This window comes from Mus caroli, unplaced genomic scaffold (genome assembly GCF_978045245.1).
Source record: "Mus caroli unplaced genomic scaffold, Mus_caroli_1 scaffold_4, whole genome shotgun sequence".
NCBI lineage: Eukaryota > Metazoa > Chordata > Mammalia > Rodentia > Muridae > Mus > Mus caroli.
In genome coordinates, this window is record NW_028227259.1 from 28,375,217 (window position 1) to 28,396,733 (window position 21,517).

General features: G+C 44.1%; 1 protein-coding gene and 1 pseudogene across 1 annotated transcript; one reads left to right on the top strand and one right to left on the bottom strand.

The window, feature by feature from the left end:
- The window catches only part of LOC147005102 (actin-related protein 3B-like), a 242,741-nt pseudogene that overhangs the window by 151,823 nt on the left and 69,401 nt on the right, over positions 1-21,517 (top strand).
- Positions 16,611-18,992, bottom strand: LOC147005109 (actin-related protein 3B-like). Its single transcript, XM_085836544.1, has 3 exons — positions 18,825-18,992; positions 18,148-18,231; positions 16,611-17,425 (listed from the first exon to the last, which is right to left on the bottom strand). Exons 1-3 carry the CDS (start codon positions 18,921-18,923, stop codon positions 17,330-17,332), a joined length of 279 nt encoding a protein of 92 aa, XP_085692670.1. The 5' UTR covers positions 18,924-18,992; the 3' UTR covers positions 16,611-17,329.

The window sequence follows — 21,517 nt, forward strand, 5'->3', positions numbered from 1 at the left end:
TGAAAGAAGGTTGATAGGAAAAGGGGGTTATGGACCTGTTTAGAAGAACTTCCTTGGAGAAATTTCACTCATCATTGGCAGGGTCCAGCAGTCCAGTTCAATAGCAAACACCAAACATGAATCAGTAGTGGTGGCTCAATCCAACAAAAACAGTGAGATTCCTCCAAATCTGCACAAGTCAGCAAAAGCTGCCAATATTAATCAGAAGACCACAAGAAGTTTTTTGGCACATTTCTTTTTACAAAGTGAAGACAAAGACTAGCAAAGACCAGCAAATAAGTGAAACCAGATAAGCATTACATGTCCTAGCAAGTCAAGAGCCTCCTCTCACTGTTTGTGGGGTTATATTTATATTATTTCTAAACATCACACATTCTCTCGTGTCTGTTTTCAACAAAACATTGCATGCCCTCTCACAAGACAGCTTCCAGAAGAACATCATGTGACACAACTGAGTTCTTTAAAAAACAAAAACAAAAAACAAACAAAAACACAGAAATGTTTACTTCACTGTATGCACTTTTTCATTTGTGTGCCTTGTAATTTTGTTGAAATCTACAGATCATATGGAGCTAGCAGGGAATGAGCAGAGTGTTTGTGCCTTGGCTTTTGTTGGCTGGGCTTTTAGTATATGTGTCAGGAAGTTCTGTTATACCAATCAGAATGTAGTTGGAGTGAATGTTATTATGGTTACTCTAAGAGTATGGCAGACTACAAACGTTTAATGACTACTTATGATTATGGATGGGGTGGGGAAACAAGATGCTATTCTACTCAACTTTCAATCTTTTTTTTTTTTTCTCATGGCCACCTCGTAAGAGTTTCTCTCCTGGCCCAGCTTTTCATGTTGCCTAACAACAATTAGACAGAGGTAGAAGGGTCTCTGCTGCTCTGACTCAACTGGAATCATGGACATGAGTGTGGCTCTAGATCTTGGGAGGGGTATTCTCAGGCACCCTGCCATCCTCCCCGTGGCAGAAAACCATTAATGTCCTGACGCCTCTATTTCAGAAGAGGCCTCCTTACTATTCCCTTCTTTCAAACCCAGGGGTTTCTCACTGGTATTATGAGGGTGAGAAGGTTTGGCATCTTCCCCTTTGAGGTTTATCACCTGATATACATGGAATATGGGCAATGAGGACCCAGAAAGCTACAAGTCTTTACCAAAGCCCCATCTTTCCCAGATCTACATGGTAAGGAAGGTTTTCCCATGATTTTTCTGTTTCTTGGCTTTCTTTTTTTTTGATTTTTAATATTTTTATTACATATTTTCCTCAATTACATTTCCAATGCTATCCCAAAAGTCCCCCATAGCACCCCCCACTTCCCTACCCACCCATTCCCATGCTTTTGGCCCTGGCATTCCCCTATATTGGGGCATATAAAGTTTGCAAGTCCAATGGGCCTCTCTTTCCATTGATGGCCGACTAGGCCATCTTTCGATACATATGCAGCTAGAGACAAGAGCTCCGGGGTTCTGGTTAGTACATCATGTTGTTCCAACAATAGGGTTGCAGATCCCTTTAGCTCCTTGGGTACTTTCTCTAGCTTCTCCATTGGGAGCCCTGTGATACATCCAATAGCTGACTGTGAACATCCACTCCTGTGTTTGCTAGGCCCCGGCATCGTCTCACAAGAGACAGTTATATTTGGGTCCTTTCAGCAAAATCTTGCTAGTGTATGCAATGGTGTCAGCGTTTAGAAGCTGCTTATGGGATGGATCCCTGGATACGGCAGTCTCTAAATGGTCCATCCTTTCATCACAGCTACGAACTTTGTCTCTGTAACTCCTTCCCTGGGTGTTTTGTTCCCAATTCTAAGAAGGTGCACAGTGTCCACACTTTGGTCTTCATTCTTCTTGAGTTTCATGCGTTTAGCAAATTGTATCTTATATCTTGGGTATCCTAAGTTTTGGGCTAATATCCACTTATCAGTGAATACATATTGTTTGAGTTCTTTTGTGATTGTGTTACTTCACTCAAGATGATGCCCTCCAGGTCCATCCATTTGGCTAGGAATTTCATAAATTCATTCTTTTTAATAGCTGAGTAGTACTCCATTGTGTAAATGTACCATAATTTCTGTATCCATTCCTCTGTTGAGGGACATCTGGGTTCTTTCCAGCTTCTGGCTATTATAAATAGGGCTGCTATGAACATAGTGGAGCATGTGTCCTTTTTACTGGTTGGGACATCTTCTGGATATATGCCCAGGAGAGGTATTGCTGGATCCTCCGGTAGTACTATGTCCAATTTTCTGAGGAACCGCCAGACTGATTTCCAGAGTGGTTGTACAAGCTTGCAATCCCACCAACAATGGAGGAGTGTTCCTCTTTCTCCACATCCTCGCCAGCATCTGCTATCAACTGAATTTTTGATCTTAGCCATTCTGACTGGTGTGAGGTGGAATCTCAGGGTTGTTTTGATTTGCATTTCCCTGATGATTGAGGATGTTGAACATTTTTTCAGGTGTTTCTCTGCCATTCGGTATTCCTCAGGTGAGAATTCTTTGTTCAGTTCTGAGCCCCATTTTTTAATGGGGTTATTTGACTTTCTGGAGTCCACCTTCTTGAGTTCTTTATATATATTGGATATTAGTCCCTTATCTGATTTAGGATAGGTGAAGATCCTTTCCCAATCTGTTGGTGGTTTTTTTGTCTTATTGATGGTGTCTTTAGCCTTGCAGAAGCTTTGTAGTTTCATGAGGTCCCACTTGTCAATTCTCGATCTTACAGCACAAGCCATTACTGTTCTATTCAGGAATTTTTCCCCTGTGCCCATATTTCAAGGCTTTTCCCCACTTTCTCCTCTATAAGTTTCAGTGTCTCTGGTTTTATGTGAAGTTCCTTGATCCACTTAGACTTGACCTTAGTACAAGGAGATAGGAATGGATCGATTCGCATTCTTCTACATGTTAACAACCAGTTGTGCCATTTCTTGGCTTTCTTAAGAGCACCCTTACAAGGGCTACAGAGCACAGTCCTTTGGAGAATAAGACTATGTTACTCCAGAGGACTTGAGGATCTCATCATAGTCCACATCATGCTTGAATACCTTTCAAGAAATTGTGTCTCCTATGTGGTAGCTTCTGCCCATAAGGAATGAGAGCTCTTGTCTTGCCACTCTTTAGAAAATAGTCCTAGCTTTCCTGGGGTGTCCAGTGAGTTAATGGCCTATGACTTTAGCTTTCTAAAGAACTAAAGTGGCATAGTTGATCAGTTGATTGTTATTGCTGTAAAGGTGGCTTTGTACATCCTTTGGAAAGCTGGGAAACGATGCATCAAAGACCATGACTGAAGGAACAATCTTTAGTGGAACTTACAGCAGAGACTGAGATGAGTGGCACAGAGAGCTAACTGGTGGGATGTACATATGCACTAGAAAACTAAAGCCCGGAAAGATTTAAGGCACTGTTGCATATAGTGGCAGAGAACGAAGCTGTCCTATATAATAAAATAAGATGATACAAAATGAATTGGCACATAATAGAACGGTATAATCATATATAGGGGAAGCAGAGTGACATTGGAGGGCATTGATTGTTACACACACAGAATAGAAGCTGATTAGAAACATTTTTAAATAACCACACTGCAGTCAGCTCTGCTACATGATGCTCATCATAAAACACAAAATAGCTTCAACATGTGTATTGAGGACCATTTTCAGTACAGTAGGAATGTTTCATGTGCTCATGCTGAGTTTTTTTCAGTCAGCAGTACTGTGGCTTGTGACTCCTTGGGTTAGCTAAGACCATAAGAAAACACAGACATTTATATTACTATTCATAACAGTAGCAAAATTACAGTTATGAATTAGCAACAAAAATGAATATAAATCCATAAGGTTGGAGGTTACCACAAGAGGAAGTGTATTGGCCTTCTGATTTCCACCTGTGCTGGGAGCAGAGCCTGGGCTCTGGACACAAACCCACACAGCCCACACCCCAGTTCCAACTTGACTCCTCAGATATTCTGACACATCCAGGATCACAGGTGAGACCCCAGACCCTGCCCCAATACCTGGCATAACTGGGACTCCAATAATCCTAGGAAGCAGATACCCCACCCAACCAAAGACCCACATGCCTTCCAGTTTCCATCTGTGCTGGGAGCAGAACATTGGCTCTGGATCCAAACATACACAGCCCTCACCCCAGTTGTAGATAGACTCCCCAGGTATCCTGGCATATCCAGCATCACATGATCACAAGCTCACATGAAGACCAGGCTTCATCAGAGATAGAGAGGCCAAAAAACACCAGTGATAACCAGATGGCAAGAGGCAAGGGCAATAACATAAGCAATAGAAACCAACTTGGCTTGGCAACATCAGAACCCAGTTCTCCCACAACAGCAAGTCCTAGATACCCCAATACATCTATAAAGCAAGATTGACATCTAAATTCTCATATCATAAAAATGATAGAAGACTTTAAGAAGGACATAAATATATCCCATAGAAAAACACAGGAGAACACAAGTAAACAAGTAGAAGGCTTTAAAGGGGAAACACTTAAAAATCCCTTAAAGAAATACAGGAAAAGACAATCAAATAGGTAAAGAAATTAAACAAAACTCTCCAGGATCTAAAAATGGAAAGAGAAACATTAAAGAAAACACAAAGGGAGACAGCCCTGGAGATGGAAAACCTAGGAAATAGAACAGGAGTCACAGATGCAAGCATCACTAACAATACAAGAGATAGAAGAGAGAATCTCAGTGGTAGAAGACACCATAGAAGATATCGACACAACAGTCAAGGAAAAAACAAAAAGCAAAAACATTCTATCTCAAAACATTCAAGAAATCCAGGATACAGTGAAAAGACTGAGCCTGAGAATAATGGGTATAGAAGAGAGTGAAGATTCCCAACTCAAATGACTAGCATCTTCAACAAAATTATAGAAGAAAACTTCCCTAGCCTAAAGAAAGAGATGCCCATAAACATACAAGAAGCCTATAGAAAACAAAACAGATGGGACTAGAAAAGAAATCCCTCTCATCACATAATAATTAAAACACCAAATGCACAGAATAAACAAAGAATATTGAAGGCAAAAAGGTCAAGTAAAATATAAAGGCAAAGGCAGACCTATCCAAATTACACCAGAATTCTCACCAGAGACTATAAAAGCCAGAAGATCCTGGCCAGGTGTGAGACAGACCGTAAGAGAACAAAAATGTCAGCCCAATTTTATCTAAGGTCCCTCCCTTTGAGTCCTGAAATCTCTCACCTCCCAGGTCTCTGGTAGAGGTGCACATAACTCTTGAGAGACTTGAGTCCCCAGGGAGTGGGGAGGAATGGTGGGGAGGGTGTGTTGGGGAGGGGACATCATCTTAGGAAAGAGGTATGAGATGAGGAACAGCCAGATGGTCAACAGGGAAGGGGATAATGACTGGACTGTAAAACATGATTAAAGAATAATAATAAATAAATAAAGGAAAAGGAAAAAAATGCCAGCCCAGGCTACTATACCCAGCAAAACTCTCAATTACCATAGATGGAGAAACCAAGGTATTCCAAGACTAAACCAAATTTAAACAATATCTTTCCACTAATCCAACCCTACAGAGGATAATAGAAGGATAAGTCCAACACAGGAGGAAGACTTCACCCAAGAAAAAGTAATAAATTAATCTTTTCACAACAAACCCAAAAGAAGAGAAACACACAAATATAACTCCATATCTACCAACAAAAATAACAGGAACCATAAATCATTGGCCCTAATATCTCTCATCATCAATGGACTCAATTCCCTAATAAAAGATATAGGCTAACAGACTGGATATGCAAACAGGATCCAGCATTTTGCTGCATACAGGAAACATACTTCAGTGACAAAGACAGACATCACTTCAAAGTAAAAGGCTGGGAAAAATTTTTCCAGGCAAATATCCCCCAAGAAACAAGCCAGAGTAGTAGTCATTTTAATATCCAATAAAATAGACTTTCAACCAAAAATTTCAAAAAAAAAAAAATGGAGAAGGACACTACATATTCATCAAAGGAAAAAATCCACCAAGACGAACTCTTAATTCTGAACATCTATGCTCTAAATGCAAGGGAACCCACATTTATAAAAGAAACAATACTGAAGCTCAAAGCACACATTGAACCTCACACAATAGTAGTAGTCAGGGCAGGTACTCAAGCAAGACAGGAACCTGGAGTCAGGAGTTGATATAGAGAACATGGAGGGGTGCTGCTTTTTGTTCAGCCTGCATTCTAATAGAACCCAGGACCACCAGCTCAGGGACAGCACCACCCACCATGAACTGGGTCCAACTCATCTATCAATAACTGAGAAATTAAATGAGTTACAGCTGGGTCTTATGGAGGCATTTCCTCAACCGAGGTTCCTTCTTCTCTGATGACTCTAATGTGTGTCAAGTTGACACAAAACCAGCCAGTACAGTATGTGTGTGTGTGTGGTGTGTCACAAGTATATCATATATGAACACTAATGGGTGCCAGTGAATACACCTATGCACCTATGCACATGGGAGAAGGCCAGAAGAGGGCAGCATGTGTCTTCCTCATCACTTTCTGTCTTATTCCTTTCAGGAAGTGTCTCTCCATGAATTGTGCTTTGGGGTTAGGCTGGCAGCCAGCAAGCTCCAGCTACTGTACTGTCTCTGTCTCTGTCTCTGCCTTGTTATCTGGATGCTAGGATCTGAACTTCATGTGTGAGCTGCAAGTGTTTGCCCACTGGGCCATCTGCTTAGGCCAGAGAAGAGTTTGAATATTTCCTTTTTCTTCACATTCTCTAGAGAAAGAGAGCATGGGTCCACTCTCAAGTCCTGCAGTGAAGGGAAGGAACAGGAGTAGAAACAGGAGAACCCACAGGGACAAACCATCACCCAGTCTATGAGTAATGTTGGAAACATCAAATAGGATGTCACTAACATTTCTCAAATAAAAACTATTTCCCTCTTTCAAAATTCTCCCTCAGCCCTTGGTTCTATGAAGACTCTATGTCCCAGTATAAGGGAATGCCAGGACCAGGAATGGGAATGGGTGGGTTGGGGAGCAGGGGGAGGGGGGAGGGGACAGGGGATTTTCAGAGAGAAAACTAGGAAAGGGAATAACATTTGAAATGTAAATAAGAAAATATCTAATATAAAATTCTCCCTTGGGCACATAACTTTTAAATATGAATATGGAGCACGAGGCTCCTAGTTCCTCCTGGAATGGGTTCCATTCAACATAACAACCTCTCTCTCTCTTTCACTCATGACCAAAGGCTCATGTCCTAAGGGACAGAAGTCTGTTGTCACCTGGACCCATGGACACATTCTGCAGTTCCCATCAGTCAGCACCACTGCCATCCCCAGGTGTCTGATTCCCTCCCCTTGGGTTATTGTGTTTGAATTTCAAGTATACTCTCGGTTAAAGAACTAGGCTTCTTTTTCAAAGGCTATGTCAATACAGCTTGAGGAGAGCTACGGATCGAATGTTGCTCAGCCAGATGAGGATGAGCACAGTAAGGAGATGAAAGATGCACCAAGACACAGGAGCCCCATTTTGCTAATTACACCCTTTCTGCAAAGTGCCCTGTAACTAAAATTCTCCTTAATTATTTCTTACCAATGACCATTAAAAGATCCTCTTTTCTCATAGCTCACAATGAAAGCAATATCCTGAAGCTTAGGGTTTTTGTTTTTGTTTTTCCTTTCTAAAACGCTTGGGTTCTCTTCCATATTCAATGGAGTCTTCCAAGAGCAGCGATGAAGGCATCCTTCATTAGCAGACCCAGCTGGGGGACCAACAGACAGACCCATCTGCAGGCAGCTGTTCCAGGGTGTCTGGCCAAGACTGTCTCCCAAGCCTGTTCCCACTGGTTTGCAGGTAGGTCCCAGATGCCGGCCCAGGCTGTGGAAAGTGCAAGAGCCTCCAGCATCCTAAAACCTCTCACAAGCCCTGAGAGGCACCATGTCCCACTGTCAGCCCAAAGCTCCCTAACCCTTGGAGCTTGCCTATGCTCCACTATCCAGCACAGGCTCAGGAACAACTGCTGAGAATGAAGCCCAGGCCACTGGGAGCCAATGGAGTCACCATGATTTGTCCCTTCTGTGAGGCTCACAAGTGACTCCTGTGTGCCCCTTGAACTGGCACTGGCCCATGGGATGGAGCATAGGATGGTGAGCTCAGTTCATGTCTCTCCCATTACCTCCATGGTATAGAGGGAGAGTACAAGAGGAAAGCTAGTCCTTATCCAATAGTGGGGGTGGGTAGAGATCATATCTATTTCCTGATCACCTGGAGATGGGGCCTTGGAGTAATTCTAGTATTCATGGCTGATGGCTTTTCAGACAATCCACTGGAACTGTAGTGCTTGGGGTGGGGGGGATCATAAGTGTGTGTGCATGCCTGCGTAAGTATGCATTCTCTCTCTCTCTCTCTCTCTCTCTCTCTCTCTCTCTCTCTCTCTCTCTCTCTCTCTCTCAAGAACATTGCTGAAAGGACCCAAATATAGCTGTCTCTTGTGAGACGATGCCGGGGCCTAGCAAACACAGGAGTGGATGTTCACAGTCAGCTATTGGATGTATCACAGGGCTCCCAATGGAGAAGCTAGAGAAAGTACCCAAGGAGCTAAAGGGATCTGCAACCCTATTGTTGGAACAACATGATGTACTAACCAGAACCCCGGAGCTCTTGTCTCTAGCTGCATATGTATCGAAAGATGGCCTAGTCGGCCATCAATGGAAAGAGAGGCCCATTGGACTTGCAAACTTTATATGCCCCAATATAGGGGAATGCCAGGGCCAAAAGAATGGGAATGGGTGGGTAGGGAAGTGGGGGGCACTATGGGGGACTTTTGGGATAGCATTGGAAATGTAATTGAGGAAAATATGTAATAAAAATATTAAAAATCAAAAAAAAAAGAACATTGCATTAGTGAGTTGTCTTTGCTCAAAGGAGAAGGAGGGAAAGGAGGAGGGGCAGAGGAGGAAGAGGAGGAGGAGGACAGTGAGATGCCTCAGTGTTTGTGGCAAAGCCTGGTGACCTGAATTCTATCCCTGGGTCCCACATAATAAAAGGACAAAACTGTCACAAGTTGTCCTCTGACATCAGCAAGTGTGTCATGGCATGTGTGCATGCCTTTATACAAACACACACACACCAGGGGGGGGTAATTAAACCTGGCAATGAACCCCACAAAGCTGTCAAGGGGAATGGTTTCTACACCACTGCCCCACCCCACTTCAGAGCAAAGACAAGCACCACCTCCCTGCATCATGAACATAACAACTTCCCAAGGAAGCACCTCAGGAAATGATGCACCCTGTTGTTAGTGTCTGCTAACTCTCAACCCTACTGGGGTTGCCACTGCTGGGCCTAAATTCTCTGCTCAGAATACCAGCTCTGTAGAGGTCAACTATCTGTAAATCAACCAAGACCTAAACTGTGCATTTTCAGAAATTTTATAATGCTAGTAACACTTGTTCTTAGGGAACACTGAGGTCACATAGAGTATAGCAGTAACTTCCTTAAACTCTAATTCAGAGAACTGTAATTACATCACACAACCATGCCTTAATAAAGTTTAATTTATTATGAACATAAGACCTAATGAATAAATAAGTTAAAACATGCTAATTCAGCTTGAGAAAATGGCCGAATTATCAGAATGGCAAGTTGAGTCTACTACCCTAATTAAGATAAAAGATGTCATGGGCAGGCTTCTATGTCTTCATACTGAGCAGGCATGCTCTGCTAGTGAGCTTTTTTTCTAGTTATCAGTCTCATAGGACTCCTGCAGGCTGCTGGACCTTGGACTTTTCTTTGGTAGCTCTCTAATACCACTATACAGACAGAGCACACTGGGAGTTTTCTTTTTCTTTACAAAATAAACAAGCACAGTGAGGTAGGGGGAGGGGAGTAGAAACGAAAATACTTCTAAATTTGGCCAGAAAATGATCTTATTGGTAGCTCCGGTTTAAAAATTATAAACAAGGGACTAGGTGATGGCCCAGTGGTTAAGAGCACTAGCTGCTCTTCTAGAACCAGAGGATTCTGGTTCAATTCCTAGTATCCTGTGGCAGCTCACACTACCCGTTTCAGTTTCAAGGAATCTGGCGCTCCTACTTAGACTTCATGGGCACCAGGCATGCAGCTGGTACACAGACATGCATGCAGTCAAAACACCCATACCCAAAAATAAAAATAAACTCCTTCCCACTATTCCTGTACTCTATGATAATAACTGTGGCCATCTGTGGCACACATGTGACGGTGACTGCATCCAGCCATTGTAACTTCTCATTCATTCATTGTGACTTCTCACAGCCCTTGTTAGCATCAGTCACATTGAGGCACACACACACACACACACACACACACACCAGAACACCTCCCTCATTGTGTCACCTGCCTCCCGCAGCTGCAGGTACAGTTTCCTCACTTCTTGCTGGTCAGCAGAGGTCATGGGTCATATGCAGTCAGTATCTCTTCTCCTCCCCAGGTCTGCTCAGTGACTAGAGAAAGGCCTGTGGTTAACACCTGGGGTGTCAGCTCTACCATTCCTGGCATTTCCATGAGTCAGTGCTGGGATAACATCAGACTCACTCAGTAGGTATAAAGTAGGCAAGACTACTGCATTGATCTGACCACCAGATATTGGAACTGCAGCCAAAGCATGTCATTAAGTTTTTATTTGACACCATAAACCTTTAGGTTTATAATTATTCACTTTTAATAATTTAAAAGTATATTTCATGAAATGAAAATTTAAAAATTCCCAGTACTCATATACTATCTGAGAGGAGAGACTACACAGCTGCTTCCTTAACTGAGAATAAGTCAGGGTTTGTAAAAATGCAACCTTTATAATCCTAAGATCAAGCGATAGCTTCTTTTTATAATACTTATTTTTTAATTTTATTTATATATATGTGTAAGCATACAATGTGCCTGTGGAGGTCAGAGGAGAGCCGCAGTTGTAGGCAGTTGTGAGCCATCCCATATCGAATGTTGGTAGCCAAACTCAGATCCTCCGGAAAGTCACCAAGCACCCTTAACCACCAAGCCATCTCCGCAGACCCCTGTCACTTTGTAATAAAGATTTCTTTCCTTGTCAGTCATCCATTACAATTGCCTTGCAATCAATTTATATTTCTATTTAGCAAGCCTGACAATACATTTAAAAAGAAACATTATAAAATACTCTTTAATTAAGTACAGATCATGTAACAAGTAAATTTTCCTAGCAGGGCACTCTTTGAAATCAGCTGTGCTGATTAAGCCTGACCATCTGTAGAGGAGACACAAGGGGAGGAGCCCAAGGAAGGAATGAACCGCAGGTCTGCACTTTAGTCTCATGAGAGCCTGTTAGTCACTTAGGAAGCTGTAGCAGGAACCACTGTCACCCTGAAACACACTCACACAGCAGGTCTAACGTGGGTGATTTCTCCTGCCTCTTGCTGAGGGGACATTTCTCAAGGCCACCCTCCAGTTCTAACCAGACTGGAGGGACCAGCTGAGACTTGCTACATCAACACACACGCTCAGTCACCTGCTCTCCAGGTGCATCCGCCAGCTCTGAAATTCTATTCTAATTTTATGATACTATTAGAATCCTTATGATAAGAGTCATTCATATCCGAACACTCAGAGCCCAGCTTCCGCTGAGAGCAGTGGCCAGAGGATAGATACACCTCAGCAGTAGTGCACACGTCACCTGGAGCAGCAGCAATGGAGTCCCCAACTCTGGCAAGTTCTATTTTCCCCCTATATTTATTTTCCCCTTAATCTCAGCCTATGTGGTAACAGAACAAGCACTTGTGAGTGGCTGCAGTTTTTAAAATGGGGCTTTTCCTGGAGTATAAAGAACAACTCTGAGCTAGCCACTGTGACTCATCAGGTAAGCCTTGTTTGGTCCAGGGAGGAGGAGGTAAAGGAGGGTGAGAGCACGTGGGGGGAGGGCATTGAAGCAAGAGGCAGAGCTGGGCAGAGCGTGGAGAGAGAGGCAGAGAGATTCACCAATCAGTCACAATGGACAGATAAAGCTGGTTGTATTTATCTTGTACAACATGAGGCTTTAAAGTCCATGTTCATTGTGGAACAGCTAAATCATGAGCTTTTTTCTACATTAAAGCCATATAATTTTTAATACTTTTTTCTACATAGATGAGAGCTGGTGTCTCAACCTGTCAAACAGGGCAAAGCTCTATCAAAGCACTTTAACAGGTCTAAGAACTGCTGGCTTATAATTCTACGGTGTGTTTGTTAAAGATGATATTGATCAACATGGTGTCTTGGTTTCAGTTTTGTCAACCTGACATAAACTAGAGATATCTGCGAAGAGAAGCCTCGATTGAGAAAAATGCTTCAGATTGCCTATAGGCATGTCCATGGGTGTTTTCTTGATTAGTTGTTGATGTGGGAGGGCCTTGGGATGGGGCCGCCCTTTGGCAGGGTGAGCGAGCTTCAGTGAACAAGCCAATAAGCAGCACTCCTCCATGGCCTCTGCTTCATTTCCTGCCTCCAGGTTCCTGTCTGAGTTCCTTTCCTGGTAGACTGTAATCAGGATATGTAAGCCAGATAAATTCTTTCTTCTTGGAGTTGCTCTAGGTCATGGTCTTTATCACAGCAAGAGAAAGCCAACTTGGACACAAGTAGTCTACAGGAAACTTCACTCGAAGTCATGGGCCTTTCCCTCAGGGATGCTTGCCTTTCCTCCCAATTCTACCACATTGCAATCTAGGCTAAGTCAACCTGAACCAAAAGTGTGTGGGAATTTTTTTTAATTAGTGATATAATTCTAACATAGTCCTTCTTTATAAAGTGACCAAATCATATTTTAGTTTTCTATACAATATCTGGCAGCTTTAATCAATAAACAAAAAAACCCTTAAACCTCCTGACAGCAACAAGGTCCTTAGAATGCTTGGGAAATTGAGGGAAGAGGAAAGTAGGTATCATTGACTTAAGGGTAGCCAGTCTTTATACTTACAGCTCTGAGCCTATACTTACAGCTCTGGGTCTTTTTCTCAGGGCTTGCAGACCCAGTTGCAGCCCAGCTCCACCCTGGAGACTGAGAATGGAAGCAGGCTCTGGGCACCTTCCTTGTTCTCCCCACTGCCCACTTCTGACATACTTCCTCTAAGATGTGTCTGAGCCGGGGTTGCAGAGGACAGCACCGTGTAGTTGCATTGCAGTAGAACATATTGCTCTCTATATTTTATATCTAAACTAAAATGATCACTGGGCTGGGAAGGAGGTTCAACGTGTGCCTGCCACACAAGCCTAAGGGTCTGAGTTGTTACCCATGTAAAGAGCCAAGACATAGTGGCACATGGCTAGAAGCCTAGCATGGAGGCAGGGTAGGGCAAGATAGGAGGTCACTGGCCAGCCAGTATAGTCGAATTAGTTTGCTACAGGTTGGTCGTGAAACACTGTCTCAAAAGCTAGAGCGTGATTGAGAAACACATCCAATGCTGACCTCTAACCTCCATAGGCATGTGCACTCACATAAACACATACACCCCACACATACACACACACACACACACACACACACACACACGCACGCACGCACACACACACACACACACACACACACACAATTTTAATTTTAAAAAAATGAATGAATAAAAGAGTTTCAAAACAATCTTGTGGCAAATAGAATTAGGTAGACACTCTGGGTCTGAGCCAGTTACACTGGCTCTAGTTTGGCCAACATGAGTGTCAACACTGACATATAGATGCAGAGGATGTGGCTGAGGCAGACAGACCAAGCAGGATTGGTTGCAATAAAGCAGCTGGAAGGTGGTGAGGAGCCAAAGTTCCCAAGGAAGTGCAGAGAAATGTGTGTCTGGATGAAAGACAACTAAAGACCCCGAACCCTTGATTGGGAGACTGTGGTTGAGCATCTCTGTCACACAGGAAACAGCACAGGATACTGTAGGTTTCTTCCATGGTAGCAGATTTGCTCCATGCCCCTCAGGGTTTGCTTGAATCAACAGGCCGTGCGGCTCCTACACTCTGTCCTTTCCTATCCATAAATACCTACAGCTACAGCATGGATGTGCTCTGTCCTCTAGCCTCGTGAGTAGGAGGCTTGGTACTGGGGCACCACTATTCGGGGCAGGGGAAGCAGGATGCAAATCTCAAATGATGACAAGTCTCAAGTGATGACCAGCCTTGGGTCAGTTCTCTCCTTCCACAGTGGGTGCTGGGGATCAAACTCAGCATGTCAGGCTCACACAGCTTTTGCTCAGAGAGCCATCTCACTGGCTTGCTATATATCTCAAGACTATCACTACACATCTCCCTGGCTAGCCTAATAGGGTTCCATAATAGGAACCCATTATGTAAAGAGCCTTTGGGTCACTCTGGGGGCTCTGCCCTCCGAAGAGACTGAGATAATGCCCAAGAGAGGGTCATTACAGAAGCTCACCCAGTGTTCTGTGGCTTCCTGAACCCAGATGCAGTCTTCACTCCCACAATGTTCCCACTGTGACCATCTACCACACCATGAGCAAATGAGAAGGCCCTCACCAGAGCCGAACTGATGCCCTTGAACCCCTGAGCTTGGTAGCTAAACAAAGCTCTCTCCTTTGTTAGTAGCCTGCCTCACCTGATACTACACTAATACAGTTAATTCACACTTGCAGACAACACCCTCACGTGCATTATTCTTGGACTTTCACGCTCCCAGTGTTGCTCTTTTCTAGCAACATGGCCTGTCACTGGCTCTTGTGCAGTGTGACAGCAGCAGTAAGCTACAATACAGTCAGACATGCTATTGAGAGGAGAGACCGCTCTACGGTGGACCATGCTGTCAGCATGGTAGAATGGTGTTTTCCATCCTATCTGCACAGCACCCGTGTGTACTCAACAGTCTCCTGCTAAGCTGGCTTTGTATTAGATGATGCTGCCCACACATGACTGTGATGAGTACACTGTCTGTGTGTGTATGTACACACACAGACAATGTGTGGTGTGTGTGTGTGTGTGTGTGTGTGTGTGTGTGTGTATGTTGGGTTTTGCTTTGTTTTTAACTGTGGGGAACATTTTATTAGTAGTGTACATGTGTATGCACATTAGCATATATTAGCATATATATCACAGCATATAGATAGAGGTCAGAGGACAACCGTGGAATCTCAGTTCTCTTTCTGTGCACTATGAGTGCTAGAGATCAGACTCAGGTTGCTGGGCTTGTACAACACAGCCTTTACTCAGTGAGCCATCCCAAACACCAAGTATATCCCTGGCTGACCTAAAACCCACAGGCAGACCTCAAGCTTGTAGTGACCCTCCTCCCTCTGCAAGGTAAATGCTGAGATTATAAGCATACAAGTATTACAAAGTTTTGTGTGTGTGTGTGTGTATATATATATTATATATATATGTGTATGTGTGTGTATATATATATATGCACGTGAGCACTCCAAAGCACATTGTCAAGCAAAGTGAATGAAATGTATATTCATGTAATAAATATTCATTAAGTATTTTAAAATAATAAAGTCCATTTTAGAGTAAGAATAATTATGCTACAATGAAAGTTACACAAGGATCCAGTAAGACAGCTCCACTGGAAAAGACACATGTGAGCCTGCAGACATGATTCAATCCCAGACCTAGTGAAGGTGAAAGAAGAGAAAACCAACTACATCAAGTTGTCTCTGACCTTCATGTGGGAACCTTGGCACTTGTGCTCACACATATACATACCACTCATATACACATCTATACACACCACACTGAGCATACACATATATGCATATATACACTGCACACACACACATTTACACACCATGCACACACATACCATGAACACATATACACACAGATATATACACCACACACACATAAATACAGACCATACGTGTGTGTAAACACACACACTAACTAATATTTTTTTTAATTATTTACAGTTCCCTGGAGGTAGTCTCTCTGGTTCGCAGAATCATTGACTATTCTCAGATTCAGGATGGCTGTGAATTACTGACAGGAAGAATCAAATGTGGAGAGATAGGAGGCCTCAAAGCTCAAGTTTCCAAAATAAACTTGTGTCTGAGAGAAAAATATGCCTCGCAACTTGGAGGACTATAACAACAATTTTTTTTTTTTATTATTATATGTAAGTACACTGTAACTGTCTTCAGACACTCCAGAAGAGGGCGCCAGATCTCGTTACGGATGGTTGTTAGCCAACATGTGGTTGCTGGGATTTGAACTCTGGACCTTTGGAAGAGCAGTCGGGTGCTCTTACCCACTGAGCCATCTCACCAGCCCTAACAACAATTTTTAAAGTAACAAGGATTCCGGGAGAAGGGAGAGCTTTGGATCTACTAACCTACACTTGAGTGAGGGGTCACTCAGCAGACATCAGAGCACTGAATGCTTCCTAAGAAAGCAGCCTGGACACCCCAAGGATGTCCACACCACCGTCCAAACACAACAGGCAGGCTGTCCACCCAGGCTTGATGGCACGTTTAAGACAAACACACACACACACACACACACACACACACACACACACAGTATCAATCATCAGTTGTCTGCAAACCTATAGAGTCTGAGGTTCTCTGAATGAATGGGGAGGCAAAAGTGACCACAAGGAACAGTTATAAAGATTCTAGCAGCCTTTATTACAACAGTGCAATAGTATTTCATCCCGCACTCAACAACATTAAACCATTGTCTTCTATAAAGCAGCTCCAGGAAGTTAGATACATCTGTACCAACTCTCACTCAACAGCGGTTGGTGCTCAGATGTCACACCACCCCAACAACATGTAATCACTTCCCAGCAGACGTGGCATAAAGCCTGTACACACATCAGAACATGCCTCACAATCAAGTACTTTATTACAGAACTCTGACATCCATGAACTCTGTGACTACTCATGCTTAGCATTAGCTGGTTATACCAAATACCATAAAATACAAAATGATAGGAAATATAAACATCAATTTGTATTTCAAGTTTATAACATTTTATTTACAAAAATAGGCTGGGAAGGCCAGGGTTCCCCCACCTTACAGTCTTTCCTGGAGAATCCACTGCATCCTCTAGTAGCTTCTACAGTTGCATGGATTCCTTCAGAGCTACACTTGACTAGAAGCTCGGGTGGAAAGGAGAGAGAGTGGGAGGGGCAGGAGGGGAGGGGCCGGGAGGAGGACCATGAACAGTCATACCGGATAAATGGCTTTACTGGGAAGACCGTGCCAGGCCCCACAGGTGATGAAAGCACGCTGCTCACACACCCATTCCACACTGCTATGTACAGGAGCCGTGGCTGCTCTGGGTTCTGAAGGACACTTATTCCCCAACAGGACACTGTCAGACAATCGCTCCTATGCAGACACTAGGACATGACTCCAAAGACCGGGTTGTGACGGCAGATGCTTGGCCCATATTCCTCATAGTCCTTCTTGGTGTGACAGAACTGAAAGAACTCCGGCTGCAGGAGGAGCAGCCAGAAAGAGGAAGAAGATGAGCAGGTGGGAAGAGGAAAACATTGAGCAAATGGGAGGGACTTATCCAAGGGTCTCTGCCAATCATGGTACCACACCTGATCTGATAACAAACCAGGCAGAACTTGACTTCGCTTTTTAAAATTCACTCAGCAATTCCCAACTTTACAAAGCAACAACAAATCTACTTAGTTTCCCTTACTGGGATCAAAAATGTGTCAACCTGAACTAAAAATGGCTGCTAACAAACTCTGGGGGTGGGGGGAATATTAATAAATAAAATAACCACATGGAAGTGACAATGAGCAGGGTGGATTTTTTTGTTTTTTTGGTTTTTTTTTTGGTTTTTGGTGGTGGTGGTGGTAGTAGTGGGGTGTTTTGTTTGTTTGTTTGTTTGTTTGTTTTGTTCTGTTTTTGGTTGCTGTTCTTTTCAAGGCAGGGTTTCTCTATGTAGCCCTGACTGTCCTGTAACTCACTGTGTAGACCAGGCTGGCCTCTGCCTCCTAAATGCTGGGATTAAAGGCATGTGCCACCACCGTGTTTGTTAATAAAGCATACAATTTAAGTGACTAAAATATTTTTATATCAAGTAGAATTTGTTTTGCATATTTAAAGCCATGCAAACAGAACACATGCTATTTCACATTTGTAGACAATACTTATCCAAACTCAATAGGAAAGCACAAATGACAAGAGATCAGGGACTTACAGTTGAGGCCAGCATTGAGCCTCCAAACCACACGGCATAGCGCTGCATGTGGTGAGTGATCACCTGCACCTCCACAGGCTTAGGCTGCAAAAGAAAGCAACTGCGTTTAGTCTGCATTTAGTCTGTGCACTGCATCCTCCAAGCAGTGTGTCCATGATAGACAGTGACTCCTCCGGTGACGGCCTCAGTCATGCTATAGGCCCAGCCCACAGATTCAGGAGACCCCTTCTTCCAATACTAAAACACACAATTAATCAAACCAATAGCTTCCCTCAAACAAATCACAGGGTGTAGCAAGGCCAGTAACAAAGTGAACCCCCAAACACTATAACAAAACAAACACTGCACCGGGCACCTTCACTGCCGTAGGTTCTCTTCCCCACCAAAGCCCACCTCAGGGAGAAGCCCAGACAGCACCCAGCAGCTCAGAGCTGTGGTCTTGGATGAGCATGGCCTGGCTCCCCACGCACAGCAGTTTTTTTTTCCATTTAATGAGAACATTTCCTCACCACAAGCCCATCTTGTCTCTGCACCACCCTGGTCACACACATTGATGCCTGACTGACCCAGGTGGTTTTAAGGACGACCTCCCATGAATTCCAGCATCAACCCTCGGCTACCCACCCCCCAGTGAAGCTTGGCTCTACCCCCACAGCGGCTGGCACACAGCCTCCTACCTTTATCCTGCCTCCACTGAGCTCTTGGCTCAGCTTTAACCTGGCGTCCACCACTCTTTTCAAATCTCTCTGCAGACGACGTCCAAAATCTCTGAACATTGTGGAGCCTCCAGAAAGAACGACGTTCTGAAAGACCAAAGTGAACAGTGCACAGCCTTGGGTGAGACTGAGTGCCTGTGATGGTCCAGTCTCTGCCTACAGCAGGATGACTTATGTAAGTAACACACTGTGCAGCATGAGCGCCCCCTGTCGGAGTTGAAGGCAGACTGCTGCTGGGCTGCCTGCAGCAACTCTCCCACACCCTCTCCTCTTCCCTGCACTGAGTCCCCTGGAATCCTTCAGCTGACACCACCAGCCAGAAAGCACAGGTTTGCTGTGTTTGCAAAGACTGGTTACAAACTGCAGAGATATGGGGAGGCTGGGACTTGCAGCTCGAGAAGCAAATTGCCTATCTTAGGCTAGCTTTAGCCCCTGAATAGCCATTCCTTGTCCACCTCTGTGTCAGAACAAACATCCTTTGACTAATGTATAAAAGCCTTAGTAAGCTATCAGCCTAGAAGATTCGAGTTTCCGCCAAACCAAAAGTTAAGACAGTCTACGAATAGCATTTGGGGCCTACAGAAAGGCTCCCCCATCTTGCTCTAGTTGCCTCTCTTACATACCCACCAATGCATTTGAACTTGTTTTGACCTATAACTTTCTTCATCCTGTAAAACTCTGAAAATGCTTCCACATTGAAACATGGAATCTGGGGTGACCCCAATCTGCATTTCTGGCTGTGGTCCCCTAAAGTGGGCTCTAGGATGGGCTCCTGCTTTCTTTAAGGGTGGCACTCCTGCGTTGTGGGCTGACTCTCCTCAGAGCTCTACCATGCTATCTGTCTCTGTCACTAGGGTCTGAACTCCTCAGAGTCTCCAACATGTCTGATTCTACATGGCATTAATAACTGCCCCCCTTGAATCCCTCACCTGAGACCTTTCGCTAGCCAAAAGGCGTACATTATATATATATATATATTTTGTGACAGCACAATACTAAACATTTCTCTGGTACTTCCTACACTGTAAGCAACTGAAAACACATAGCAATTCATGCCCACGCTCCCCATGCCCCGGGCAGAACCCTGACAAGAGCCAAGAAGCCAGAAAATCCACATTAACTGACCCACAGGCTCTATATAATAGCCAACAGGGTCTTCCCTCCTACTGGAATCCTTCAGAGCTGCAATGCTGAAAGGAAGCATATTCAAATCCCCTGGGGACATTTTCAAATGGCTCCTCCCTCTGCCCACAGCCCCATGATCGCTCCAGCCTCTATCATGCGACCACACCAGAGGTCTGGTGGGTGAGGCAGGATGAGAATCATGAAACTGACTGACTGTTACAATGAAAGGCAGCTCTATTCTCTCAGGCTACAGAATATTATTTAGGACAATGAAAGTGAAATTGCCCTCATTTAACTTTCTGACAGAAAATATCATTTGAGAAAACTATAAAGAAAATAAAAACCATCCTTCAAGGATCCATGAGTTCCCACACTGCCTTTCTGGATGCCAGGCACCCTGTCAGCCAGCCAATCCCTCACAAGTTTATGGGAAGGCGAAATCACACAGATCCAGGCCAGAGAGCCCAGGTTAGGCTGGGTCTGTTCCACTCATTACTGCTCGCTGCCAGTGAGAGATGGCCAAGCTGAGAACCACAGCTGCTGAGGTGAGATATGTAGAGCAGGCAGTAGAGACAGAGGCAGAAGAGCAGAGTCCTGTAAAGCCATCTCAGATCTAGTCTTCTGCCTTGATACATAGTCCAGCTCTAACATGAGTTTATGTAGAAATTTCAGCTCTAATAGCCTACCCATAGCCTTAGGAAAGCCTACAAGAAACCCACACTCTTATTCACTCTATACCTCAGGATGGCTGCCCCATGAATTTCCAGGGAGTCTCCTATCTGCCTCCTACCTCATCTTAGGAGACTAAGGTCACAGACAGACTGCCACCCTAACCTGGGTTATGGATGCAGATTGCCACCCTAACCTGGGTTACTTACACATATACAGCAAGTCCTTTTACCCACTGAGGCATCTCCCCAACCCAGTCTTTCACTTTTTTAAATGTATAAAGCAAGCACGGTTCATTTTCTTGGAAAACATGAAATGAATGTTGTTAGTAGGTCCCAAATATTGTTTCTAAAATGTCTTTCTCTAGAATGACAGGAAGTTCATATCTTAAAATGTGATTTTTACATTTTTAAAACTTTTTCAAAGTCATAGGCCCCTTTAAGAATCTTTAGATTTAGAGGTATGAAGCCCTTTCTCCAGCCAGAGAATGTTCCCAGTGTGGCCCATGGTCTGCCCAATGCAACTTTAGGAGTTTAGTGCCTTTTCCCAGTGATAGTGCTTGCTAAGGGAAGAGGCTGTATCCCTGACCAACACAGTGCTCCCCTGGTTGTCACAGTGCTCCCCTGGCTGTCACAGTGCTCCCCTGGCTGACACAGTACTCTCTGGCTGTCACACTGCTCCCCTGGCTGTCACACTGCTCCCCTGGCTGTCACAATGCTCCCGTGGCTCTCACAGTGCTCGCCTGGCTTTCACAGTGCTCCCCTGGCTGTCACAGTGCTCCCCTGGCTGTCACAGTGCTCCCCTGGCTGACACAGTACTATCTGGTTGTCACAGTGCTCCCCTGGCTGACACAGTACTCT

What these genes read in the sequence shown, in the direction of transcription:
- LOC147005109 (XM_085836544.1), bottom strand. Translation starts at nt 18,923, where the DNA reads ATGTTCAGAGATTTTGGACGTCGTCTGCAGAGAGATTTGAAAAGAGTG. An exon ending in TCAGTGGAGGCAGGATAAAG is followed by an intron (nt 18,232 to 18,824) that starts GTAGGAGGCTGT and finishes TTTCTTTTGCAG; the next exon opens with CCTAAGCCTGTGGAGGTGCA. An exon ending in GCTCAATGCTGGCCTCAACT is followed by an intron (nt 17,426 to 18,147) that starts GTAAGTCCCTGA and finishes CTCCTCCTGCAG; the next exon opens with CCGGAGTTCTTTCAGTTCTG.